Here is a 27,681-nt window from a genome sequence, read left to right as displayed (position 1 = left end):
GATGCTAAAAGTCCTCTGCACTTGTCGTCCCTGTCAGACGCTGGGACCCATCTGGAAGAACGGGAAAACCCACAGTTGTCGTTCTCCCTTTCTTACAGGAGACACCGTGCCGGAAAATGTCAGCCCGAGCTGTCCAAGTAAGGCATTTCCCGCTGGGGCAAGGAAGGGCACCCCCCCACCCCTCCCCCTGCACCTCAGGCCACTTAAATGCTGTGATGCTGTGATTGGTGTACCCTGCTCTGGGCCCAAGAAGCCAGTTCCTTGAGCCTCTGACCCCCTGCAAGGGGTCTCCGCTGTCTTCTACCCGCCCTTCCCATCTGTCCTAAAAGTTCAGCCTGGGAGTAGGGTGGGGAAGGGACCGTCAACTGTTGGTCCATAGACACTTTAAAGAGACATCCGTCCTGTTTGTCAGAGGCTAATCATTAATTTGAAGCGCAGGAAGGTGAGGAAATGCTGACTTTAACCTTTGTGCAGAAATCCAGATGCCCACCCTTTTGTATTTACCTGACCCCTAGGGGTCAAAGGAGCTGGCCTTGCAGTGGTACCCTGTGTTCTCCCAAGAGCCGGAGGCTGCCCTCTGATGGAGCAGCACTGCCATCTCGTGGGCGTCTGGCATCACTGCATCTGGGCTCATGACCCAAATGTTCTTTTTCTTAAATTGTTCAGAAAATGCCTCTCACGCACTGTGGAAACCTCCGGAAATTCCTTCTTGGGGGTTTCTTAAATCAGCCGGATACCCTTAACGCTTAATGAACTTAACCTCAGATGTTTGGTAGAATCAAAAAAGAGCCACAGAATTATGGTATTTTCAAGCTGAAAAGGCAATGAGAGATATTTGCTTTTATGCTATCAACTCAATTTTCCAGGGAGTCTTTCCTATAGACTTTCTGAGCCCCATTACTTGACACTTCCTGCCTTGTGCCTCAGATTATATATTCAAAGATTACCAGCTAATTTAAATATTAGCCTCAGCAAAATCATAATGCAGAAGCTAAATCTATAAAGGAAAATTAAGTATAAGGCAAAATCAATTAAAAATAATTTGAGTTTAATTACCATTTTTTATTATCTTTGCCACTATCCCTCTCTGCCCAGGATTGACTGTCCTCGGGCAAGTTATTTCTGCTATGTAGCTGACTTATTTCTCCTCATTGCAGAAGATGCAACGCGATTCAAGCACCTCAGGAAATATGTATACAACTATGAGGCTGAGAGTTCCAGTGGAGTCCCCGGGACTGCTGATTCAAGAAGCTCCACCAAGATCAACTGCAAGGTATGAGGGGAGATAGAGGGCCACTGGAGGACCCTGGAGCCCAGGGCTGAGCAAACCCGGCTTGTGCCAGGACTGTCGTAATCTCCAAGTGCTGGACTGGCCCTCAGTTTGAAAGTCAGCCACTTTGCTGAGAAGTTGTCTGCCACAGAAAACAAATTTTACCCACCAGGTTTATTTTCCCATTAGCTTCCAAGATGTAATTAGAATATGTGATCTAGAATATCAAGATTGAGACCAGAAGATTTAATATGTTGAGAGATGTCCAGCGGGTGGGCCAAGGGAGGTGAGCATCCCAGGAAAGCATTCTGGAGTGTGGTTTTTATCATCTAAGTCAAATAGTATCTGCTACTAAAGACAAAACGGAAAAAAGAAAAATTTTTATGTGCAATTTGTTCTCAAATAAAACTTTACTTATTGTTGAGACTGACTGTACCATGTTCCTGTGGAACAGATCTAAGGGCCACTATTGGGGTTCGTGTGGGAAAGAGAAGTCAGGCTGGGCCACCCTCTTCTTTCTAGGGTCCCAGCGTCTGTGCTGTCAGATAAGGTAGCCATTAGCCACGTGTGGCTATTTAAATTGAATGAAAGTAAAAATTCAGATTCTTAGTCACACTAGCCACATTTCAAATGCCCAATAGGCACCCATACCTAGTGGCTCCCATATTGGATAGTGAGAATATAGAACATTTCCAGCACTGCAGAAAGTTCTTTAAACAGTGCTGGATAACAACTAGGGATCTGTTTAAACTCCAGCTGCATGCAAAGCTCTGAATAGGCCCTGATAGGTACAATGGTCTTGAATTTTTGGTTTTTCTATTTACATTAAGGAAACATTTGCTGTTGAAAGCAATGATAGCTCTCCTCCTGCCTCCTGGTTTTCTTCCAAACCCTCACTCCTAGGCTGCATTTCTTCTAGCCAGTTGTACGTCTTTAAAGGGAGTACATTTAGAACCAATAAAAAGATATCATCCTTTGCATGCATAGGGGAAAACTTCAGAAGCATGGTACCCTAGGACATGGAAAAGGCCGGAAAGCCCTGGGCTGAGGGGGGATCTTGTGTTCTTGATGGAGATTCTTAATGTGCTGTTACCCTCTGTTGTCAGGTTGAGCTGGAGGTCCCCCAACTCTGCAACTTCATCCTGAAGACGAGCCACTGCACCCTGAAAGAGGTGTATGGCTTCAACCCTGAGGGCAAGGCCTTGCTGAAGAAGGCCAAGAACTCTGAGGAGTTTGCTGCCGCCATGTCCAAGTAAGACGTGGGCCTGTGCATTTAAATTTCTGAGCTCTGAGTGCCACTGCACGTGTTGTGCATGAGCGTGTGTGTGTGTCCACTGAGGCATGAATGTGTATGTTTATGTTGGGCATGTATGTGAGTATAAGTATTGGTATTCTCTATTCACCATGGATCAGGGAATTGCTGAGTTTTCCCAACAATCAAAAAGAGGGAAGCAGTATTTACCCTCCCCTACTGAAGTTCCCCTAATTATCATTTAAATGTGGTTCTAAAAGATCTCACGCTTTAAAACTCCTTGAGACAGTAAAGCTGAGATGGTTTGTTTAAACAAGTGAATTCACGTTTAAAGAATGAAACAAGACTACGCCTCCTAGTCTTCAGACAGGGTCCCGGCAGGACTTGCTGTGGCCAAACATGGCAGTGCAGGGCCTGCTCAGCAGAGGACACCAGCTTCAAGGGGTCCAGGGAGAGCTGAGGCCTGAGCTGGTCTCCCTCCAGGGCTGGCATTTTGCCAGTGCGCACTGACCGGGCCATTCCTGTCGTTTATGACCGGCATCACTTCTGACTGATCAGTGCTCACGTTGTACTGGTTGTTAGATTTTTTGAACATTATCCCTGCCTCATCTCCAGATCACAGTCTGTAGTGTCCTGAGTGTGTGCAAATACGGACAGTCATGGATTTGTTGATTTGGTAACATCGGAAACTCCCCCCGTGCCCTTCTTTCAGTTTGTTTAACATTAGACTCGGAAGCCAGAATAGGCCTTGATGCTTCTGTCTCTTACCAATACATCTTATTTTATCCAAGACTTAGATGAATCTGAGGGAGTGGGGTGCAGTGACAGAAGGGAGTCATAGTTCCTTTTTGGTCCTTACCCTCCTGCAAAAAAGGACTCCTGCTTTTGGCCACCTCAAGGCTTTCCTGTGAGCCTGCATCAGTGTCTGGAATTTTCTGAGAGGATGGACAGCTGTGGGAAACATGCCTGGTCTCCTTTTCTTTATTCTGACTTAACTAGAGCAGGTGCTGCCAGGCCGTGTGAAACCCCCTAAGGAAGTCCCCAAAGAAAGGTCCCTTAGATCCGAGTTGACCCAGGCTTTAGACATAGCCTGAGATCATATAAAAGAGTGAATGAATGTCCAACAAATGTATGGAAAGAAGCTCCAATTCGCCAGGGGTCAGGAAATGCAATTAATGTAACAACGAGATATTTATCACCTTATACCCATAAGACTACAGAAATTGAAAACAGCTATAGCACTTGTTGCTAACAAGCCTATGAGGAAAAGTGTACCCTCGTGCACTGCTGGTGAGAATGAGTGCCATTAGTCAATATCTACTATAATTAAAAATACTTGTAGCATTTGACACAGCAATTTCAAATGCTGGGACTCTAGCCTATGAAAAGAAAAGTAGTAATGTGTGACAATAGATGCATAAAAATGTTTATTTCAGTGTTGTTCGTGCGGCAAAAAAAAAAACCTAAAAAATCCAGGAAGAGAAAGTGAATGCCATCAAACAGGGGACTATGAATAAAGTATATATAACCATAGAATGGAATGTTATACAACTTTCTAAAAAGAATCTGTTAGAGCGCTACCAAATGACTCAGAAGGATTTTCATGGAGTATAAATTAAATGAGAAAAACAAGAGAAAGACAAGTATGCATAATACCATCCCATTTGGATAAAACAAGGACCAACAAACTCTTTCTATGCAGGTGTTTTCACTCCCACGCTTCTATACCGGGTTGTCTGAGTGTGGAGATACAAATGGGATGCCCAGTAGGTTGTTCTGTGGGGGAGTGTGGCTGCAGAGACCCGATGTGGGTAGAAAAGAGAGAGAGGATGAGTGAGCCAAGCAAAAAAGGAAAAGAAATGAAAGAATACCAAAAGCATACACATATTTGTATGCTCTTGAAAAAATATATATAGATGTGTGTTGCTATGTATGAAGAAAAAATGTAAAAAGAAAATAAGTAAAAAGGAGGCTACAAAGCCACCCAGCTTATGTCCATCAGGCTCATGGTGGAGGAAGGACACTCAGTGACCACACTCTCTCTGGGACAGGTACGATCTCAGGCTGGCTGTTCCTGAAGGGAAGCAAGTTTTACTTTACCCAGAGAAAGAAGAGCCTAAACACATCCTGAACATCAAGAGGGGCATCATTTCTGCCCTCCTGCTTCCCCTGGAGACGGAAGAGGCTAAACAAGTGTTATTTCTGGTGAGAATTCAGAAAGCTGATAACAGTGGCCCTTTGAACGCATCTTCACATATTGGAGCCGGGTCCCACTTGTACATCAGGTGGATCGTTGACTCAGCTGCATGGCTAGTTACACGGGAGGCCCGATACTGGTGTGAAGCACAGTGCCCAGGGCTCGCCCCAGCCTCTGGGCTCATTGAGGGCTCAGCCCACGCAGCCTGAGCAGGTTGGGTCTAATTTTATAGCAGTTTCTGGGGAGTCCCGACCACCCTACTCCTTTGTTTGATTTTGTTCTGTTTCCACAAGGTATAGCCTCTGTGTTGTTTTAAACGCAGAAAATAATTGAATCTACTTGCCAGCCTCTCTTAAGAATTTCAGGTTTTGATCGGAGAGAGAATTCAATTTACTTCAGTCCCACGAACACTTTTGAGCCCTTACTATGTTCTGAGTTCCATACTGCGCTACTCGCGGAGAACTCACTGCTGCATCCTGCAGAGGCCTCTCCTCAGGGAGTTCCCAGGACCTGGGGTGAGAACCAAGACGCACAGAACACAAGGCAGATTGGAATACGAGCCATAAATGAACAGTTGAGAAAATGCTCTGCGAGCACAGAATATAAAACCAGCACTGGCTAGGTCCTAGGAGGGCCAGCAGGTATGCCTCAGAACCAGGATCACCCGTAAGTGGTTTTCTCACTCCGGCTCTGGCCGCCCTTGGAACCAGCAATGCCCACGCTCTGTCAAAGAGGATGAAGCTTTCTCCCAAAGCCACGTTGCATCCGCCTTTTCTCCCTGGCTCCTTTCCCAGCCCCACCCCAAGAACCTAAACATGTTTCCCCATGTTGAATACACCATTTGTATCTTTTGCTCCCATAGGACACCGTGTATGGAAACTGCTCCAGTGACGTTACCGTTAAAACAAGGAAGGGAAATGTGGCAACAGAAATATCCATCGAAAGAAACCTGGAGAGCTGTGATCGCTTCCAGCCCATTAGCACGGGAGTTAGCCCCCTGGCTTTGATCAAAGGCATGGTAAGTTTCACATCAGCATTGCTATTCACACGCCAGCAGCCTCTTTATTATTAAAATGATGGAATGTTAGAGCTATACGGGATCTCAGAGGAAAACTTGTAGGCAAAGAAAACATAAGAAGCAGTAGCAGCTGTGAAGTGTTTATGTTTGGTGGGGCAGACAGGCGTGTGTAGGGTACCAGGTTGTATATACTTTGTGCAGGATCATAGGTCCACTGGGGTAGAATAAGAAGAGTCTATAGCTTGACTCAGCTTTGGGTCTGGCGAGTTGTTGCATCCCCTTGTCAAAATGTCAAGTACCAAGCTCTCTTCTCTAACTGAATGTATCTAGTGGTACAGAACCCCCGTTCCCCCCACCTTCTTCCCTGAAGGTAAATACCTATGGCCGAAGACTCTGGTTCAAGCCCCAGGGACTGATGAAAATGCTTCTCCCCTGATTTCATTCACAGACCCGCCCCTTGTCAACGCTGATTGGCAGCAGCCAGTCCTGCCAGTACACCCTGGACCCTAAGAAGAAGCACGTGTCAGAAGCCATCTGCAAGGAGCAACACCTGTTCCTGCCTTTCTCCTATAAGTAGGTCACCCTCTGCAGCCTTGATTCATTATTTATGGGGCCAGTAGGAGCTGAATGCTTCTCAGGAGCCCTCTTGCAGGCTAGGCTGTGCCTGGGAGGGGGTTGTGAAGAGGTACAAAGCAGAGCCCATCCCTGTCCTCCTGTCTCAAGCTAACAGGCAATTTGGTAGGAAAGTCTTAGGCATGCAAAACAATTTGGAGCCAACAAAAGATATCTGAGACCCAGACTTTAAGGGCTATAGATCAGGAAAAACTGGGGATCATTACAGCCTGCCCTGGTTATAAAGGCTTTGCAGAAGATTTGGGAATTGGCATAGAGATTTGTGTATCCAAATCCATTCTGAAAACTGGTCAGTCAACTAATGTATATTGAGTAATTGCTATAGTCTTGGCACTGTGCTGTGGGAGGTGCAAAGGACTTTTCAAAGCACAATGTTAGTCCATTCCCTCTGGGCCCTCCAGAATGGTGGAGGGTGTAAGGTACATATGTCCTTCTGGTGGAAGGACAGCCAACGTGACCAGAAGGAGGTGGTACTGTTCACCAGGGGGATCAAGGACAGTTCGCTTTTTTTTTTAATTGGATTATAGTTGCTTTACAGTGTTGCGTTAGTTTCTGCTGTACAGCAAAGTGAATCAGCTATGCATATACATATATCCCCTCTTTTTTGGATTTCCTTCCCGTTTAGGTCACCACAGGGCACTGAGTAGAGTTCCCTGTGCTATACAGTAGGTTCTCATTAGTTATCTATTTTATACATATTAGTGTATATATGTCAATCCCAATGCCCCAGTTCATCCCACCCCCCCTCCCCCCTTGGTATCTATCTGTTTGTTCTCTACACCCGTGAAGGACAGTTGGCTATAACTATGGGTTGAAAGGTGAGCAGAATTTGGGTAGAAGCAGAGGTGGGGGAAACATTTAACATGAAAAGAACAGAATGGTCTGGGGAGCTGGCCATCGATGACATGATGTGCCTCCTTTGTTACCAGGAATAAGTATGGGATGATGGCACAGGTTACACAGACTTTGAAACTTGAAGACACACCTAAGATCAACAGCCGCTTCTTTGATGAAGGTAAGACTTTATGTGCACGTGGTTGCCAGGGCTGGGAAATCTGCCCACGATGTACCAACCATGGCTTAGCTCCTTGCTGGGCCCGATGAAATGTCCGCTGGTGATGAGGTCATGGGCTCTAGTGTTCTGGCTGTGGGCCATTCTACTGAGAAAGCACATTCACTTCAGAATGTCAGGTGGCAATGGGATAAAGGAAAGGGAAGAGTTCCCCAAAGCTACCTGGGGTTTTGTAAGTAGGAAACTGGTTTCCTAAGTCAACCTTTGGTAGATCTGACAGCCTCATACACCCCATGATAAGGCCTGGGGCCTGGACAAGGTGGGGCAAGTGAGAGAGACCCTCAGGGTCAGGGATCAGTCTTTAGAGCTGAAAGGAACTATAGAGACCTCTGGTCCAACCCCAGCCCTGCATGTGTCTTGTATGTGAAGCTGTCGTGTGCCTTACCTCGTTGTTCTCAGCAACCTGTGATGTCAGGTGGTAGCAACGTGTGCTTTTATACCCATCAGAGGTGAAAGGGACCCAGAGAGAGGCTTAGTGATGTGTTCACAGTCACAGACTATTAGAGGTGGTGAAAAATAGGCCTCCAGGTCTACTCTAAGTGGACTCCTTCCACTGCACCATATTTCCATGCTGATTCACCTGCCTCCCTGGCACAGGTGAGAGCAGGGTGATGGAGGGGACACAAAATCGTCTTCCCCTCCCCCACAAACTGCCAGTAGATCCCGCTGGAAGAAAGGGTGGGTGAGCAGCAGTGAGTCAGCTTCAGCTGTTGCCACATCAGCAGCAGTACCTCCTCACCAGGTCTTTTAGGCAGAAAGGTTATCCGATACCAGAGTCACAAAAGCCTGGATTCAGTTCCAGCTCTGCCTCTCACACCCAGAAAGGTCTTGGGCAAGGTGAGTGGCTTGCCTCTGGGTCTTAGTTCCCTTATCTTTATTTTTTTATTTTTTATAAGTTTATTAATTCTATTTATTTATTTTTGGCTGCATTGGGTCTTCGTTGCGGTGCGCGGGCTTCTCATTGAGGTGGCTTCTCTTGTTGTGCAGCACAGGCTCTAGGCGTGCGGGCTTCAGTAGTTGCAGCGTGTGGGCTCAGTAGTTGTGGCTCGCGGGCTCTAGGGCGCAGGCTCAGTAGTTGTGGCGCACGGGCTTAGTTGCTCCGCGGCATGTGGAATCTTCCCAGACCAGGGCTCAAACCCGTGTCCCCTGCATTGGCAGGCGGATTCTTAACCACTGCGCCACCAGGGAAGTCCCCCCTTATCTTTAAATTGAGGAATAATACTACCCTCAGGGAGAGTGTGATGAGTCAATGAAAACACTGATGTCAGACCCCTAGCACAGAGCCAGATAGATACGTAATGGGCATCAAGTACAGTACCGGATAGTTTTCTTTTCTTTTCCCCTTTGCTGACCCCTCCTTGACCTCCAGTTTCCAATAGAAAGATGAGGGTGAGAAGCAGAGGTAAGCCAGAATCCCTCTGACACATTCCTCCTTCCAGGTGCCGAGGCGGTGGGTCTTGCCTTTGAGAGCACCAAGTCCACGTCACCTCCAAAGCAGGCCGAGGCCATCGTGAAGACCCTCCAGGAGCTGCAGAAACTGCATGTCTCCGAGCAGAATGCCCAGAGAGCTAACCTCTTCCATAAACTGGTGACTGAGCTGCGAGCCCTCAGCAATGAGGCAGTCACATCCCTCTTGCCAAAGCTGATCGAGGTGTCCAGGTATTTCTTGAATAGTCGCAGCTCAGTCTTTCATAGATTATACACCTGTGGTAGCTGGCTGAGACCTCGGCCAAACAGAGAATCTCAGGGACCATTGAAATTTCAACCCAGTTAATCAATCAGTCAGTCAGTTAATGTTTACTGGATAGAGAAATATCAGCTAAGGTGTCTGGAGTTCCATGGGCAATACACACATACACACATTGCATCCAAGGTAGATACATACTTGTGTATTAAGACAGGAGGGAAATATTTCCCACATTTTGATGTGTATCTTCTAATTCCTAGTTCTGTAATGGGTACCCTGGAGTGTTTGAGAGAAAAAGAAGTCTGTGCCTTCTGGAAGCCTATAGGCTAGAGGAGAGAGAACTCAGGCAAACAAAATAATACCGTGCCTTCTCTTTACTCCAATGCACTCACTGTTAGTGCTGTGAAGATCAGAGAAGGGACTGAGGACTGGACGAGTGTTTGCCTGGCATGTTCTGTGTTCTGACCAAAGGATGACAGACCTCTCTGGATGTTGAGTCCAGGGGGTCCTTCTTCAGACTTTGCTCCGTGGTGCTTCTCCGGTGGATAATGCTTATAGGGAAGGCTTTCTGGTTCTAGGGATCTGAGTGAGATTTTGGAAGATGGTTGGATTTGGATTGTGAATAAGGGGAATAAGGGCATTCCTGACAGAGGGAACACCACGAGCCAAGGATATTTTAGCTGCCTAGAAGGTGATGTTTATAACTTTCTCTGCCCTTTTCTTCTCAGCCCCATCACTTTACAAGCCTTGATTCAATGCGGACAGCCCCAGTGTTACACTCACATCCTCCAGTGGCTGAAAAGTGAGAAAGCCAACCCCCTTCTGATAGATGTTGTGACCTACCTGGTGGCCTTGATTCCAAAGCCCTCTGCCGAGAGGCTGCGGGCAGTCTTTAACATGGCAAAGGAGCAGCAGAGCCGGGCCACGTTTTATGCTCTGAGTCACGTGATCAACAAGTGAGTATTACACTGGTTCTCCTCGTAGGAGCTAAGGAAGACCCCGCTTCTCTGTATTAAGTTTGTACCCTCCCTCCACTTTCAAATTATGATGCTTACTCTTTTGTTTTTCTACTGCTCATTTTGAGAGTAATGATTTGAAAAAAGAAATCAGCAAATATAAGTGTATTATTTTAAGATAAATCTGGCTATGCTCGCTGAATCCTACCTCTTATTCTGTAGCTATCATAAGACAAACCCTACGGGGACACAGGACCTGCTGGAAATTGCTGATTACCTGTCGGAACAGATTCGCAATGACTGCACTGGGAACGAAGATCACACCTACTTGATTCTGAGGGTATTTTCAGTTTTTTGTATGATGTGCAGCTTTCCTGTACACCCCTCACTTCTTCTGTGCCCTGATTCCCTCTTGTTTCTTTTCAATGCAGGTCATTGGAAATATTGGTAGAACCATGGAGCAACTAACCCCAAAACTCCCATCTTCAGTCCTGAAATGCATCAAAAGTAGACAGCCATCACTGCTGATTCAGAAGGCTGCCATCCAGGCCCTGCGGAAAATGGAGCTTAGAGATGAGGTAAAGTCCACAGAAGAGGACTGAAAGTGAAAAGTTTATTCAGACTGACAAGGATTTGGAATGAGATTCTAAATCTCCTCATTCTAGTGACTTTATTCTACTGCTTTTTAATTGCAACTTTCAACACACCTGGTGACTGCCTAGCAGTAATGTGGACGTGAGAGAAATATTTGCGCTTGTTGCTACTCCAGCAGGTGGAGTGTGAGATGTTCACTATAGGCTGTCCTCCCGCCAGACTGACCATCGCTCCCATCTTGGGAAAACATGTCTGATTTTTCCCCAGTTTCCCTAGACTAGGATAGTCAAACTGGCCCCAGAAGGTGGCAGTGACTCCAGAGCTTTGCGGACAACCTGACTTACTTATTAGCACCAAATTCTCACTGTCCCTTCCCACCTTTATTCCCATATTAAGATAATTTATGTTAAAACAACTTTATCTTCAGTTAGTGGCAGATCTCCGACAAGTTGTAACTTGTTCAAAACTTGTGTATTTTAATGCAGTTGAATTCAACACGCATTTGATAGGTGTCTTCTGAGAACCCTTCCTTGAGCTGGTTGCTCTGGGGGGAACACGGGCAAGAAGGTTCAGTACCAGCATTTGAAGGATTCTTAGAGAGAAATTCAGCTTGCGCGTAAGACGAGGCACGTTTGCCAGGCGTGTTCTGTGTTCTGACAGTGACAACAGTCTCTTTTGGCTACAGGTCCGGGAGGTCCTACTTCAGACTTTCCTCGATGACACCTCTCCAGGGGATAAGCGACTGGCTGCCTATCTCATGCTGATGGGCAGCCCTTCCCAGTCAGATATTAACAAAATCACCCAACTCCTCCCACGGGAACAGAATGAGCAAGTGAAGAACTTTGTGGCTTCCCACATCGCCAACATCTTAAACTCAGAAGAGCTGTATGTCCAGGAGTGAGTGAATTCGTCCCCATCTGCCACAGGGGACTGAAATTCCAAACCTCAATTCTGATTTAGCTGCTGCCTGCCCTTCATACATTGTTCTCTCTTCTGGAACAAACATCTGGGTGAAAGGGTGGCAGATCTGAGCCAAGCTCTTGGGGCAGATGAAACCCAAATAGTTTGGTAGCGATTGGAAATCCATATTTACTTGGGGGTGGAAGAGTAACGTGATGTGTGTCGGCTCACAATATCCTCCTCCTCTTCATCTAGGTTGAAAAAGTTAGTGGAAGAAGCTCTGAAAAAATCTCAACTTCCAACTGTCATGGACTTCAAAAAGTTTTCCCGGAACTATCACCTTTCCAAATCTATTTCTCTTCCATCACTTGACCCAGTCTCAGGCAGAATCGAAGGGAATCTTATATTTGATCCAAGTAATTACCTTCCTAAAGAAAGCATGCTGAAAATGACCCTCTCAGTCTTCGGATTAGCTCCAGCTGACCTCTTTGAGGTATGTGTGAGATTGAAGCAGAGTCTTATGTTTTCTAGGCCATTCTGTTCTACATCATAAACATAAAGTCAAGTCAAGGGAGCCGTGAGCCAGCTACGGAGGAACAAGAATCATCAGGCAGTGGTACCATCACTTCTTTCCCTCCTCCCTCACCTTCCTGCCTCCCCACTAGGGGCCATCTGAAGCATGACTCCTTATACGAATGGAAATGCAGATGTCTCAGAGAAGCCCTTAGACCCCAAATCCAAGGAAGTGCATGGGCTGCGCAGTCAGACGGCTCTGGTTCAAACCCCAAGTCCACTCCCAACTCTGAATCTTTGGTTTAACTATTTATGCTCTCTGAACCTTAGCTGCCTCTTCCAGAAAACAGGCATGTGATAAGTTCTGCCTGTCAAGATTCTGTTGAGATTTAAATAAGAAAACTCACGTGGAGTGCTAAGCTCAGCTCCTGCCCTGTAGTAGTCACCGAAGACTCGTTTAATGAATTGGGCGTAAAGAGGGGAATGGAAGGCTGACAGGCAACAGAGAAACATGATGGCATTTTCTTGCCTGATTTTCTTTCTCAGATTGGTTTGCAAGGAAAAGGCTTTGAGCCAACATTGGAAGCTCTTTTTGGGAAGCAAGGATTTTTCCCAGACAGTGTCAACAAGGCTTTGTATTGGGTTGATGGTCAAGTTCCTGATCGTGTCTCCAAGGTCTTGGTGGATCACTTTGGCTACAACAAAGATGATAAACGTGAGCAGGTATGTTTCTGTTAAGTATCCTCTCAAGGAAAGCTTTGGGTTTCAATGCGAAAACATTCTTAATCTAAGCCTGGAAGTCACCAAGGTACTATCTAACTGAAGTGACAACTATGGCAATTATTAACCAGTCCAGTGAGGATAAGAGCCAGTATCCTCTGTAGGTATGGGCCTCCTGGAGATTCAGTCTACCCACATCCAGACCCATTAGAGGCCTCTCTAACATAATTAGAGGCTCTCTAACATTAGAGGCTCTCTAACATAGAGTTCATAATAGTGTGAACTCTGGGGCATGGGTTTGAAATCTAACCTCACTCTCTTCAAGCTCTGCATACCTGGGCAAGTTGCTTGATGTTATGTCTGTTTCCACATCCCCAGATTGCTAATAATAATCCATACCCTTCACGAGGATATTTAAAGACTAAATGAACTGAAGTATGTAAAAAGCGGAGCAAAGTACCTGACTCTTGTATTGATTATTCAAGAAGCAGATAGTATTATACTCTTTAATTTCATATTTTCATTATTAATAACTACTTTCTTTGGCTCTCACCCACACCAGTGCACTAGCTTATGGGAGCAAAATCCTCTTTGAAGCTAGCATAAGCCTCCACTTAAGGAGTAGAAAATAGATTGTATGATCTGGAGCTTCTTATGCTTTAGCTTTTTGCTACCCGAAGTGTGGTTGTCATTGGCATCACATCAGAGCTTGTTAGAAATGCAGGTTCTCAGGCCCTACTGGGCTCTGCTGAATCAGAACCTGCATTATAACGAGACTGCCAAGAAACTGGTGTGCACATTTCAGTTTGAGAAGCAGGGCCATAATTTACTCCTCCATGCTCGCAAATGGTCCCACCTCCGTCTTCTATTACTTACCTCCGCTTGAGGCTGAGGGTCTTTGATCTGTTTGGAGCCTTTCAATCAATCACTCTTTTCTTCCTCAATGCCTAAGCATCAGTCTATGGAATTCTTATCTCTAAGAACTTACCTAGATAAGAACTTACCTAGACCAGGTGTTTTTCAAGATTTGGCCAATGTATATAGCAGCTATGCTTTCCCAAGAAACCCCTAGTGTTTTTGCCTTGTCAAAGGAGAGAGGGAGTAAGCAGGGGAGGGGTTGGCAGACAGAGGGTCTTCTAATCTTGGGGAGCTGTTGGGATCCTGGTGTCCTGGAGAGCAGAGGTGCCCCTTACTATGCCTACATCATTCAAGTTAAGAACAGAGTGGAAGCGCCGTTGTCCCTGAGTGTTCTTCGTCTCAGTCTGGAGGAGCTATCTACCTTTTGATAAAAGGTGGGAGCCTGATTTCAGTGTCTTCCCTGTGCCCCCGCCTTGAGCATTTGTGTTTAGGCCCACCACGGCTGCAGCAGGTAGGTCCCACATCTGAATCTACGGGTGTTTGTTTGACAACACTCACACCTCACTAGATATTTTGTTGTTAAAATCCCAGGACATGGTCAACGGAATTATGCTCAATGCTGAGAAGCTGATCAAAGATTTGAAATCCAAAGACTTCCCAGAAGCCAGAGCCTACCTCCACATCTTGGGAGAAGAGCTTGGCTTTGTCAAGCTCCAGGACCTCCAGCTCCTGGGGAGGCTGCTGCTGAACGGTGTCCGTACCCTGCAGGGGGTCCCTCAGATGGTAAGCGGGCCAGGCCCCGTCATAGGGTGACGAGATTAGCCTGGGCTCCTTTTAGATCTCCCAGGCTCCCTTAAGATCCCAGCCACACAAACCAGAGAAAGTGCTTGTACTTCCTTCAAAGAGGCAGGTTTGTCTTGAATTTCAGTGAAGAAGATTCTTGGATCCTAAGGAATTGATAACATTTAGAAATTAAGCTATTCATCATGTTAGATGTATCTTTTAACAGCGTTCATTTGTTCATCCGGAAAACAATGTTAAGTGTGTCTCCCTCTACCTATGCTACAGGTTCCTTTTAATATTGAAATGATGCAGTGATTATGAAACAACATATGTAGAAAACTGTAATCCACTATCTAAATATGACCTATAGTTTTTTTTTTTTTTTTTTTTTGACTGCGTTGGGTCTTAGTTGTGGCATGCGGGCTCTTCGTTGTGGCGCGCGGGCTTCTCTCTTCGTTGTGGCACATGGGCTTCTCTCTAGTTGTGGCGTGCAGGCTCCAGAGCGCGTGGGCTCTGTAGTTGTGGCACGTCGGTCCCAGAGCGCATGGGCTCTGTAGTTTGCGGCACGCAGGCTCTCTAGTTGAGGTGCATGAGCTCAGTAGTTGCGGTGCGTGGGCTTAGTTGCCCCACAGCATATGGGATCTTAGTTCCCTAACCAGGGATTGAACCCACGTCCCCTGCATTGTAAGGCAGATTCTCTACCACTGGACCACCAGGGAAGTCCCTATAGTTTTTTATAATTATTAATTTATTAAAAAGGGAGAAAATATCCAAGTATACTCCATAGGATATAATGAATAATAATGTGGCTTTAATAAAAGAGATCTCAAGTTATTTTACAGATGTGTTATAAAGAACAAAGAACAATGCATACTGATATGTACATCATCTAAATAGCTCATCAGTTTTGTTTTTTTAATTATTTTTTAAAATATTTATTTATTTATTTATCTGGCTGTGCTGGGTCTTAGTTGCGGCCTGCGGGATCTTCATTGCGGCATGCAGGATCTTTTAGTTGCAGCATGCACACTCTTAGTTGCGGCATGTGGATCTAGTTCCCTGACCAGGGATCGAACCCAGGCCCCCTGCATTGGGAGCACGGAGTCTTAGCCACTGGACCACCAGGGAAGTCCCAGCCCATCACTGTTTAAAAATTGGTTTTACCATAATATATCATGCTGCAAGTAAACCCTCATTTACATTTAGACTCCAAAAAATCAGAATTAAGCCATGCTATGCAGTGATACTTAAAGTTCATAAATCTCAGAGGCCCAGAAATATTCTGAAATGCCTTCTAAATCACCAGTTGAAAACAACATGATATTTACACAGGGCAATTTTTTGTATCCCAATTTGTTGGAATCAGTAATCATTCATCTTTACTTATTAAACTATTCAGCTAATTAAAATATGCTGGTCCCGGGCTTCCCTGGTGGCGCAGTGGTTGAGAATCTGCCTGCCAATACAGGGGACACGGGTTCGTGCCCTGGTCTGGGAAGATCCCACATGCCGTGGAGTAACTGGGCCCGTGAGCCGCAACTACTGAGCCTGCGCGTCTGGAGCCTGTGCTCCGCAACGGGAGAGGCCGCGATAGTGAGAGGCCCGCGCACCGCGATGAAGAGGGGCCCCCGCTTGCCACAACTAGAGAAAGCCCTCGCACAGAAACGAAGACCTAACACAGCCATAAATAAATAAAAATAAATTAAAAAAAAAAATGCTGGTCCCTTCCTTTCTGGATAAAGAAGAAGAACCATTGTCTAATGGGGTGGGGGGGGGGAGGTCGCATTTCACAAAGCCCACTTCGATGAAGCGTACTTTTCCTCTCCCCTGTCGGATCTACAGGTTAAAGAGCTCGTAAGGAAAGGTTCAAAGGGTGACTTGTTTCTTCACTACATCTTCATGGACAATGCCTTTGAACTCCCCACCGGACTTGGATTACAACTGCAGGTGTCCTCCTCCGGAGTCATCACTCCTGGAATCAAGGCTGGAGTGAAACTGGAAGTAGCCAATGTAAGACCCCGTCCACTTTTTCCTTCCTTAGGTTGTTCTTTTCCTCCAGGGTGGGTGTCTTGTGCAATTTAAAAAATGTGTTTCCAGTTCAAGACGAAGTGCATCACCATTGGAATCACCTCATTAACTTTTATGACAAACGTTAGGCTTCCACTAGGATGCACCACCCCGCTAGCTCTGCTCGGGCACAGCAGCAGCATGAGAACTCAGCTGTTTCTGTCGTCTTTGTATCTTGTTATGCTTCAAGTTAACTTGGGCACTTCCTAGTCCTCGGTATCGGTCTGGCCCTGGAGGACTGAGAACTTGGCTTTTCCTCCTACAAACGAATCTCAGTAATGTTTCCTCTGGTGTGAGCCATCCAGAGATATTTGCCCAGGGGTGGGAAGGGTGGTTGATCTGACTACAGGGGACTGAGGTTATTTAACAAAGCTGAATAGGTTGTTTTGTGACTTACAGATACAGGCAGAACTGGTGACAAAGCCGTCTGTGTCTGTGGAGTTTGTGACAAATATGGGCATCATCATTCCGGACTTTGCTAGGAGTGGGGTCCAGATGAACACCAACTTCTTCCATGAGACAGGCCTGGAGGCGAGAGTAGCCCTGAAAGCTGGGCAGCTGGAGTTCATCGTTCCTTCTCCTAAGAGGCCAGTCAGGCTGTTCAGTGGCAGGTAATTCTTTCAGTAAGATCTGATCAGCCAGTTTGAAAGAAGGAATTATGACTGCAGGGTTTGGCCAGGCTAGACAGCTGATTGAGATAATTCAGGCCCCAGTGGATCTGGGGGGTGATGGAGAGAGAGAAGGTACTGGATTACCTATTTTTAACCTGACTTAGACTCAGTATATAATTACAGTTTCCTTGACTTTTCACATTTTACTAAGATGAGACTTAAGACCTACTGATTAATGAGTTGCTGTTAGGTTGTGTTTTCTTGTTGTTTGTTTTGAGAATGAAGAAGCACTAGCTATAGAGAAATCATCTTTGGGAAATGGGTATTTTTCCCAGGAAAACCACCAAAGGACATACTGATTTGCAGTGGCTAGTTCAGTGCATAAAGCATGGAAGTCCTACTCTCCTGATTATGGGATGCAGCCTCCTATTGAGAGCTCCGTTTTCAATGAAATCTTCAAACGCTGATTTACCTTAGTTTCCATATTTTGGACACATTAATTTGTCAATTCAAATATAGTGAGTCAAGCAGTGACTATCAAGTGAGGGCTCGGTTAGAGGAAGCAGGAGATGACCATGAAATTACGTATCACGGAGCCTGTGGCAGTTAAGGAAAACCTTCTGAAGAGAGCCACACTTGAGCTGATCCCTGGAAGCTGTGTCGGAGTTATGCAGACAAAAGAGAAAGGAATGAGTGTTCCCAGGCAAAGAGAAAAGCACATGCAATGGCCTGAAGGAAAAATGATACGGTTTGGGAACTACAAGAAATTCCGTGAGGTCAAGTACACGGGGAACACGGTGAGAGAGGAAGTGAGAGGCTGGCAAGGATCAGCCTTGTGAGCTGTCTTAGGGAGATTGGGCTCTTCTGAAGGCAAAAGGGTTTAAAGTGGGAGCATAAGTAAAATAAGGTCGGTGCTTTAGAAAACTCTGACTCCAGAGCGGGAAATGGGTGAAAAGGGGGCATGACTGGCAACAGGGAGACCAGTCAGGAGCCTGTTACAATCACATACAGGAGGGGGATGACAGTGGCCACACCCGATAAGGGCCAGGTGGACAGACGAGTGAGCCAACCCCAGAAATCCTTAGGACGTAGAAACACAAGTACCTGGTTATTGACTGACTGAATATGGTGGGCGGGGTGGGGGCGGAGAAAGAGGCAAGAGGAGTCAGGGGTGCCCTTCATTGAAATAAGGACTAAAGAGGAAGAGCAGCTGGTGTGGGGGACAGTGACGAATTCTGTTTTCAACACGCTGCACTGGAAGTCCTGTGAGACAGCCGATGGGAACATCCAGCTGTCAACGGACCAGTGGGTCTGAGCTCAGTGAAGAGGTTTGAGCTATAAGTACAGATCTGGGCATCACTGGCACATAGCGGTTGTTGAAGTCCAACAGTGATTAGTATAGAGTAAGGCATGAGGGACTAGGACGGAAACAGGCAGAAGAGACACATGTGAAGAGGAGAGGAATAAGCAGCAACGAGTGAGAAGGGGTGACCAAAGCCGTAAAGGGGCACAGAAGCCCAGGCGTGGCCACGGGGTGGATCACCCCATAGACAGGCCAACGCTGGCACTTAGGGTTCCAGCCCACCAGCAAACGTTGGTCTTAGGGCACCCCCTAAGATGAGGAAACAATACTGAGAAAAGAACATGATATGTCAAAGATCCTTTCATCCTTGGATGAAATCAGGACATTGTTGAACTTTCTGGCACTTACTAATTTTTTAAGTACATACTTGGGAGGAGGATACCATAATCTTTTCAGGGGTTTTGGACTCAAAAGTCTTAATCTGGCCATAAGTGAGCAACTCTACTGAATGCTTCCAAGAGATCAAGGAAGACGAAGCCTCCAAATGTCCTTTGGAGCTGATTGGAGCTGCTGATGAAAGCAGTTCCAGAAGCACCATGGGGGTGACAGTCAGATCCCTGTTCAGTGAGATGGGTGTTGAAAGAAAGTGGAGACTGCAAAGGCAGACAAATTTCTTGATTGTGAGGGAGACAAGAGGGGGCTAGAAGGGAAGGAAAGGTGTGTGTGTGTGTGTGTGTGTGTGTGTGTGTGTGTACACACAGTGGGAGAAGAGACTTGAGCATGTTTAATACTGGTGGAAAGAAGCCAGTAGAGAGAGATTGCAGATGAAAGAGAAGCAGGACACCTCTTATCCACACTTTAGGAAGGAAGGGGCAGCCCTGAGGTCAGATCCCCGTGATCGTTACTGACCCCTCGGAGCCTCTTTCCTCTGTAAAAGGAGACTCTTAATGCCCACTGTTGTGGAAATTACAGAGAACAAATGTGATGAACTTAGTGCAATGTCTAAGTGCAGGTTGTTTCGGGAAACATAAGAGTCACCGTGATTGTTAGCCTTGTTGATGTTCTTCTTACTATTCTTTGTTTCTGAGTAAATCAAAGAATTTGAGGTGGGTGTGGACAGAGGGGAGACAGAGCGCAGGATAAGGGGGCATTTGCGCTGGGAGAATCAGTGATGTTCATTTCGGTCCATGACTTGAAGATAACTCAGGTTTTTTCTTCCTTCACCAGTAACACATTGCATCTGGTGTCTACCACCAAAACGGAAGTGATCCCACCTCTTGTTGAGAACAGGCAGTCCTGGTCTACTTGCAAGCCTTTCTTTATTGGCCTGAACTACTGCACCGCGGTCGCTTATTCCAACGCCAGCTCCACAGACTCTTCTTCCTACTACCCGCTGACTGGGGACACCAGGTCAGAGATGCTCAGTGTCCCCATCCAGCGTGTGCTTACCTCCTACCTTATGGCGACCGAGCAGGGCCAAGAAAAAATGCTGTGTGTTGTAGATGTCGCGTCACCAGCCTCAGAAATTTGCACTGTCCTTTGGTTATTTAGAACAGTGGTCCTTTGCCCAACACACCTGAAGGGTACCTACCTAACCTTTGAGTCTAGGGCTGGGCGTCTTCATAGGTGGGTAGGAGTGGGGCGGTGCTGGAAGGTGAGGCGTCATGACCCCTAAGGGAGGTCTTCGCTCAAAAAATAAACAACAAGGGACTTCCCTGGTGGTCCAGTGGTTAAGACTCCACGCTTCCACTTCAGGGGGCACAGGTTCGATCCCTGGTCGGGGAACTAAGATCCCACATGCAGCACGGTGCAGCCAAAAAATAAAATAAAATAAATTAAAATAAGACTTATAGGACAAGTCTTATCCTTGTTCTCAGCTTTGCTGACACAACCAACCAACTCCTGCTTGTCCAAAAACCCCAGGCACCCTGGGATCTGCCCTTGCCTTGGGCTTTTGGAGGGACTGAAAGGGATCATAAAGATCATCATTAGTTAAGGACAAGAGACAATGTTGAATAAGGACCAGATTTTTGTTGCAATTGAGGCTGACTTGTTTTGGGGACGTCGTCATCATCATGAAAGCTCTAACGTTATGCATCACACGCATTGTAACATCTTTAGATTTGAACTGGAACTGAAGCCAACAGGAGAAGTAGAGCAGTATTCTGCCAGGGCATTCTACGAACTCCAGAGAGATGGTGAAGCTTTGGTGGACATGCTGAAGTTTGTAACTCAGGCAAAAGGCAAGTGCCCAGAAAAGGGTCCCTCCATCTCTGCCCTCGGTCTCAGGTCCAGGACTCACAAGCAGAATATATTTAATGTATTTAACAAATATTTACTGAGTGCCAGATAAGTGTCAGGCGTGTTCTGAGAGCTGAGGCTAGAATAGTAAACAATGGAGATAAAGTCCCCATCCTTGTGGAGTTTATAGTAAACAACCAAACAAGTAAATATTCAGAAAGTCAGATTAGTGCTGGGGAGAAGAATAGAGCACAGAGGGGTCTAGGGAATGTCAGGAGTGACAGCAAGGAGGAAGGATAGGGGAAGCCAGTGCCATTTGGAATGATAAGGGAAACCCTCACTGGTAAAGGGAGCATAAAAAAGAGACCTGAAGGAGGGAAGGGGATAAGCCATGTGGAAAGAGCGTTACAGGCTGAGGGGCAAGCTGGTGCAGAGGCCCTGAGGCAGGCGCATGGCTACTGTGTTTGAGGAAAAGGAGGGAAGCCAGTATGGCTGAAGCAGGGAGATCAGGGAGGAAAATGGTAGATGAGGTCAGAGATGTAGGGGGTTGTGAGGGAAGGATGGTCTTCTAGGCTGTGTAAGGATGTTAGTTTTTACGATGAGTGAAGTAAGAAGCTACTATTTTTTTTAATTGAAGTATGCTTGATTTAAAATGTTGTGTTACTTTCAGGTGTACAGCAAAGTGATTCAGTTGTACATACATACATATTCTTTTTCAGATTCTTTTCCATTATAGATTATTACAAGATATTGACTATAGTTTCCTGTGCTATACAGTAGATCCTTGTTTATCTCTTTTATATATAGTACTGTGTATCTGTTCATCTCAAACTTCTAGTTTACCCATCCACCCCCTTTCCCCTTTAGTAACCATGTTTGTTTTCTATGTCTGTGAGTCTGTTTTGTAAATAAGTTCATTTGTATCATTTTTTTAAAGATTCCACATGTAAGTGATAGCATATGAAATTTGTCTTTCTCTGTCTGATTTACTTCACTTAGCACGATAATCTCTAGGTCCATCCATGTTGCTACAAATAGCAGTGTTTCATTCTTTTTTATGGCTGAGTTGTATTTCGTTGTATGTATATACCAGATCTTCTTTATCCATTCATCTGTTGATGGACACTTAACGTTTCTTCCGTTTCTTCCATGTGTTGACTATTACAGATAGTGTTGCTGTGAACATTAGGGTTCATGTATCTTTTCAAATTAGAGTTTTTGTCTAATTTGGATATATGCCCAGGAGTGGGATTGCTACATCGTATGGTAAGTCTCTTTTTAGTTTTTTAGGAAACCTCCATACTGTTCTCCATAGTGGCTGCACCAATTTACATTCCCACCAACAGTGCAGGAGGGTTCCCTTTCCTCCACACCCTCTCCAGCATTTGTTACTTTTAGACTTTTTGATCACGGCCATTCTGACTGGTGTGAGGTGATACCTCATTGTAGTTTTGATTCGTGTTTCTCTAATAATTAGCGATGCTGAGCATCTTTTCACGTGCTTGTTTGCCGTGTGTATGTCTGTTTAGTTCTTCTGACCGTTTTTTGATTGGGTTGTTTTTTTTTTGATATTGAGCCGTATAAGCTGTTTGTATATTTGGAAATTAAGCCATTGTTGGCTGCATTGTTTGCAAATATTTTCTCCCAGTCTGTAGGTTGTCTTTCTGTTTTGTTTATGGTTTCCTTTGCTGTGGTTATAAGTTTGATTATGTCCTATTTGTTTATTTTTGAAGAAGCTACTGTTTGATTTATGTTTATGTTGAAGAGAGACTTTAGGGAGACAAGAGCAGAGAAACTAGTATGTAGGCCATCACAGTAATCCAGGCCAGAGACGGTGGTGCTTTGGGTTGGAGTGGTGATGGCAAAGGTGGTTGGACTCGGCCATGTTTTGAAGACTGGGAAGACAAAATCTGCTGACACAGTAGATGTTCAGGGTAAGAGAAAAAAGGCAATCAGGATGACTCGAAGTTTTTGGCCTGAGCAGCTGGAGAACAGGGTTGCCACGTCCTGAGATGGAAGAGCAGGTTTTAGGGGTTGGAGAAGCTTAAATGTTCGCTTTGGAAGATGTTTTATGTAGGAATAACATGTCGCAAAATTAAACTAGGAAAACAAAACCCACAGGAAAGGGGGGGCACGCAGGGGGCACGTACTGATAAAAAGTGTCAAGTAACGATTTTACAAGAGATATAAAATGGGTACACCTGTGAATTGAAGGAAACCTGGAAATCTTGTGACAAAGAAAGGAGGAGCTGGGGAGAGGGGAAGGCAGGGCAGGGTGGCAACGAACCAGGAAGGGTGTCGTAGGCCGACGATCATACAGAGATGTCACGTGTGCCTGACACAGAAGGACTCCGAGCCCGTACTGGTCCCTGAACACGCTGAGTTTTTCTCATATCCGGACGTTTGCCTTTCCGATTCCCTCTGCCTGGAAGGCTCTCCCTGCAGGATGCAGTGTGGCTCAGCCTCTCTTCATTCAGGTCTCTGCCCACATATCCTCTTGTCAGAACTTCTCTGACCACCACACATGAAATAGCGCCTCTTCTATCCCTTTCTCTCCTTTATCATCTTACGCGGTTTTACTTTTCTTCTTAACAAACATGTATTGCCACCTGACATAAATAACGTACTTGCTTATTGTCTGTACCCCTCCCATTAGAATGTCAGTTCCATGAGGGCAGGGGCTTCCAGTGCCAAGAGCAGTGCCTGCCTAGCACGCGATAAGCGATCAATAAATACTTACAGATTGAACAAATGTGCAAGTACCACTGAGTTAAAAATTTAAGGTAAAATCCTGAACTGTGTCCTCATTTGAGCACATTAAGTACTTGAGGTTTCTCTGCCTTTTTCTCTCTTTCCTTCCTAAACATATCTTCTGAATAGACATCTTGATTCTCTTGTACACTCTTCCAGGTGTGAAGCAGACCGAGGCGACTATGATGTTCACATATAACCGGCAGAGTAAGACTTTGTCCAGTGAAATCCAGATTCCAGATTTTGACGTTGACCTTGGGACAGTCCTCAGAGTTCATGATAAATCTGCTAAGGAAGAAAAGTCTTACAAGCTCACCCTGGACATTCAGAATAAGAAAATCACTGAGGTCACCCTCACCGGCCATGTGAGGTAAGGAAGGCTCAAGGGGGGGTCTGACCTGAGCTGTGGGCCTTTGTGGCTCTTTCCTTTCTTCCTTTTCAGCTTTAAAGCTGACCAAGGGGTCTGCACTTCAAGGGGTAGACAGAGCCCTCAACACTGTGACCCTCTGCATGTGTCCAGTTGGATCTGCCTACCGTTCATTGGGTACTTACTATTCATTAGGCACTATACTGGGTACTTTAAAGAAATTATCTCAGCCCTCATGAGAAACTGCAGATAGGTATGAGTTTCCCTGTTTTATAGATAAGGAAATGGTAGCTTGGAGGGGTTAAATAATTTGGCCAAGGCAGTAGAGCTAGTAAATGGTAGAGCAGGATTCAGTTTTCGAAAACCTCTCTCCCATACCTCCCTGGAGTGTCCTGAATTTGTAGTGAGTTAGCTTTAGAAGTTAAGGAGTTGCATCTCTGGTCATTTCTCTGGGCCATTCATATATCTTGTTTTCATCGCCACAAATGGAACTTGCATTGAACCCTGCCTGTCTCTTTGGGATGAATGGAGTCACTGAAGTCAACTTTTTCTTTTTCAATAGTTATGACAGGAAGGAAGAAGGCAAAATCAGAGGTGTTATCTCCATACCCCGTTTGCAAGCAGAAGCCAGAAGTGAGATCCTCACCCAGTGGTCTCCCTCAAAACTGCTCCTGCAGATGGACTCATCTGCTACAGCTTATGGCTCAACAGTTTCCAAGAAGGTGGCGTGGCGTTATGGTAAGCACGTCCTCCCCACGTGAGCACTTCCAAGAGCATGGTGTACTCGATGGCAGTGTTGACAGCCACAGATAGGAGCTGACCTGGCACTATTGACAACTATGTCACGTGTGTGTTTTCAGATGAAGAGAAGATTGAATTTGAATGGAACACAGGCACCAACGTGGATACCAAAAAAGCAGCTTCCAGTTTCCCTGTGGATCTCTCTGATTATCCTAAAAGTTTGCATATGTATGCCAGTAGTCTCCTGGATCACAGAGTTCCTCAAACAGGCATGACTTTCCGGCACATGGGTTCCAAATTAGTAGTTGTAAGTACATATCAGCCAGTCAATAAATACACGGTTATAAGTGCTAATCACATAGTCAACTCTGAGTTAGGTGAAAGAGTATCCAAAGATGGATAAGGCATGCTTCCTACCCCCAGGGAATTCCTGGGGAGAAAAAGAAACACGTATGCATAGTTACCCAGTTACACAAGGCTATATTTTTCAATACCAAATGAATACTACTAAGCAGAAGAGTTGCCTGTGCCTAAGATATCACAGGGAGCTTCAGGACACTGACTAGGAGTTTGACTATGCTACGTATTCCTTTCATAAAATACAGGAAGAGATTAATTACTGACAACCAAAATTCATAATTTTTATTTTTTAACTTTGAGTATACCGTCCTGCTTAACGATCAAGCTGTCAAATACGGATTATCACCTGACGTTAACTGTGTTTGATGCCCATCCATGCCCGTTGCTTTGAAAACTCCTATTATTTTGTAGGCAACAAGCACATGGCTTCAGGAGGCATCGAGGAATCTTCCTTATGCCCAGAATTTACAAGATCATCTCAGTGGCCTACAAGAGTTGTACCTCCAGGAAATGCAATTGCCAGACTTCCACATCCCAGAAAACCTCTTCTTAAAAAGGTAAAAAGAGGAACCAGAAAAATTCCTTGAACCATGAAAGGTAAATGGAAGATTTTACTTAGCATGATTTAGACTTTTTTTTAATTTACATTTTTAAGGGAAACAAGGTAAGCATTTTAAGGAGATTAGTAACTCACATAAACATTGTGGCATTTTTGCATTATTAAATATGAGGTCAGAACGTGAATGCCAACCCAGTCAAAAAAAAAAAAAAAAAAAAAAACCTAAGAAAGTAATTAGGAGATTCTGGTACTTTCACCCTAAGATGTTTTATTCACTTAGTTTTAAAACTGAATTTGAAAGCCATTCAGTTTTCCTCTACTATAAGTGAATTCCCCTTATGCTCAGGATCAGGATATACTCATAATCGTGAAGAATTCAAGAGTGGCTGGCAGACTTGTCGACTACAGGCTTGCTGTTGAGCTCAGAGGGTCAGGACAGCCATTGGGCATGGAATGAAGGCACATTCTGAGAGCATATGTCACTTTAGCAAAATAGCATCATCCTTATGGGGAAGTCAGACTGTAAAATGCTTGGTCCCCTTCTGTACTTACAGAAATACGTGTGATGCTTTGATGTCTGTCATGAAAATTTAAAAATCAGAGCATGAGCTGAAAAGACTACAGTCTGTTCTGGATTGACTGTTCTCTCTCTTATCTTCAGGGTTTAGAAAACAAGTGGCTTGTGTCACATGGGCCTTTCCATAGTCTGTGTCTGGGCAGCAAAGTTTAATAGACCAGATAAGTGTGTGAAAGGGCTAAAATTCACCAAAGCACTCATATGGACAAAATATGAAGATAAGAGAAAAAAAGTGGCAGCTTCAGAGGACCCAGGAACCTCTTCCTTCACTCTTAGTGTTTCCAACCATCAGTCTTGTCTGTGCTGTGCTGAAAAAGCAGGACCACAGGACCTTAGAAATGGATGGGACCTTATCCAGCATGGGATCTTATCATGAATGCTGGGATCTGGATAGGCAGCATCCAGTCCTTGATGGAGTAATGCAATGAATAGTTGTTTGTTTACTACACTTACACTCTGCCATCCTACTTTCTTCTTGTGAGTTGTCAAAATAGTCCATTGTATGTGCATAGTACTGAAAAGATTGCAAAGTGCTTTTAGGTATCTTTTCTCATTTCATATCCAAGACTGGCTCTGTGAGATCAGCAGAAACGGTACTATTATCCTCACTACGCAGATAACATCACTGAGACTCAGAAAGGCGAATTCACTAGCATAGCTCCCACTGACTGATGGTACTAACATTATAACTCAAGATTACTGATGCCCATGCCTGTGCTCTTTCCACATGTCAAGATGCCTCAATTCAGTTGAGCAAATACGTATCAAGTATCCCCTGTGTGCAGTACTAGATTAGATTAGGTGCAGTGAGAAAATAAAAACTGGATAAGGTGTAATCCTTCCCCCCACAGGAAGACACCGTGTAGGCACTGACAAATGAACAAATAAGTGCTAGTTATATAAGCAGATTATGAAAAGATCTTTGAGATAGGTGGAAGCAACTGTGTCACTATAAGAACAAGAGAAATTGACTGTGACTTAGATGGGATGGTAGAAATAAGGACACAGCTCTTGGGAGGGATTTGAACGGATGTGAGCGTTTGTAGGTAGAGGTTAAAGCCAAGGGACGCCAGGCCCAGGGAGCAGCATGAGAAGTAGTGCGGTCCAGGATTGGAAATGAGACACGTGCACTATTGCTTAGAAGGTCAGGTGGCAGAGAACTTCGAGGGCTTGCTGTCTGACTGTAGGGACATTGTCTTTGCTCTTCATTTCAGTGACGGTCGGATCAAATACACCCTGAACAAGAACACTGTGAACATTGAGATCCCTTTGCCTTTTGGTGGCAAATCCTCCAAAGATCTAAAGATGTTAGAGACTATTCGGACACCGGCCCTCAACTTACACCCTGTGGGATTCCACCTGCCATCTCAAGAGTTCCAAGTCCCCGCTTTTACAATCCCCAAGTTGTATCAACTGCGGGTGCCTCTCTTGGGTGTTCTAGACCTCTCCACAAATACCTACAGTAACTTGTACAACTGGTCCGCCTCCTATACTGGCGGCAACACCAGCACAGACCCCTTGAGCCTCCAGGCTCAGTGCCATGTGAAGGCAGACGCCGTGGTCGACCTGCTCTCCTACCACGTGCAAGGTGAGCCCTGCCCGAGGGGAGGTCCACAGAGCGAATTTGCTGCAGGTTCCAATGGGCTAGCCT

At 45.4% G+C, this 27,681-nt stretch overlaps 1 protein-coding gene across 1 annotated transcript in view; it reads left to right on the top strand.

Moving 5' to 3' along the window:
- The window catches only part of APOB (apolipoprotein B), a 39,660-nt gene that overhangs the window by 306 nt on the left and 11,673 nt on the right, over positions 1-27,681 (top strand). The window contains exons 2-25 of the mRNA XM_068565048.1: positions 99-137; positions 1,158-1,273; positions 2,377-2,522; positions 4,574-4,727; positions 5,582-5,737; positions 6,186-6,310; positions 7,300-7,385; positions 8,882-9,101; positions 9,858-10,085; positions 10,308-10,425; positions 10,517-10,663; positions 11,365-11,576; positions 11,835-12,072; positions 12,639-12,815; positions 14,262-14,453; positions 16,296-16,463; positions 16,920-17,131; positions 19,662-19,844; positions 20,556-20,677; positions 23,586-23,796; positions 24,356-24,531; positions 24,654-24,841; positions 25,306-25,451; positions 27,245-27,618. Of these exons, the coding sequence (XP_068421149.1) occupies positions 99-137; positions 1,158-1,273; positions 2,377-2,522; positions 4,574-4,727; positions 5,582-5,737; positions 6,186-6,310; positions 7,300-7,385; positions 8,882-9,101; positions 9,858-10,085; positions 10,308-10,425; positions 10,517-10,663; positions 11,365-11,576; positions 11,835-12,072; positions 12,639-12,815; positions 14,262-14,453; positions 16,296-16,463; positions 16,920-17,131; positions 19,662-19,844; positions 20,556-20,677; positions 23,586-23,796; positions 24,356-24,531; positions 24,654-24,841; positions 25,306-25,451; positions 27,245-27,618 (4,134 nt within the window). The remainder of the gene's footprint in view (positions 1-98; positions 138-1,157; positions 1,274-2,376; positions 2,523-4,573; positions 4,728-5,581; positions 5,738-6,185; positions 6,311-7,299; positions 7,386-8,881; positions 9,102-9,857; positions 10,086-10,307; positions 10,426-10,516; positions 10,664-11,364; positions 11,577-11,834; positions 12,073-12,638; positions 12,816-14,261; positions 14,454-16,295; positions 16,464-16,919; positions 17,132-19,661; positions 19,845-20,555; positions 20,678-23,585; positions 23,797-24,355; positions 24,532-24,653; positions 24,842-25,305; positions 25,452-27,244; positions 27,619-27,681) is intronic.

The sequence above is a fragment of the Eschrichtius robustus genome, chromosome 15 (genome assembly GCF_028021215.1).
Source record: "Eschrichtius robustus isolate mEscRob2 chromosome 15, mEscRob2.pri, whole genome shotgun sequence".
NCBI classification, from domain to species: Eukaryota; Metazoa; Chordata; class Mammalia; order Artiodactyla; family Eschrichtiidae; genus Eschrichtius; species Eschrichtius robustus.
The sequence above is the reverse complement of the archived record's forward strand: the minus strand, read 5'-3'. Positions and strand labels throughout refer to the sequence as shown.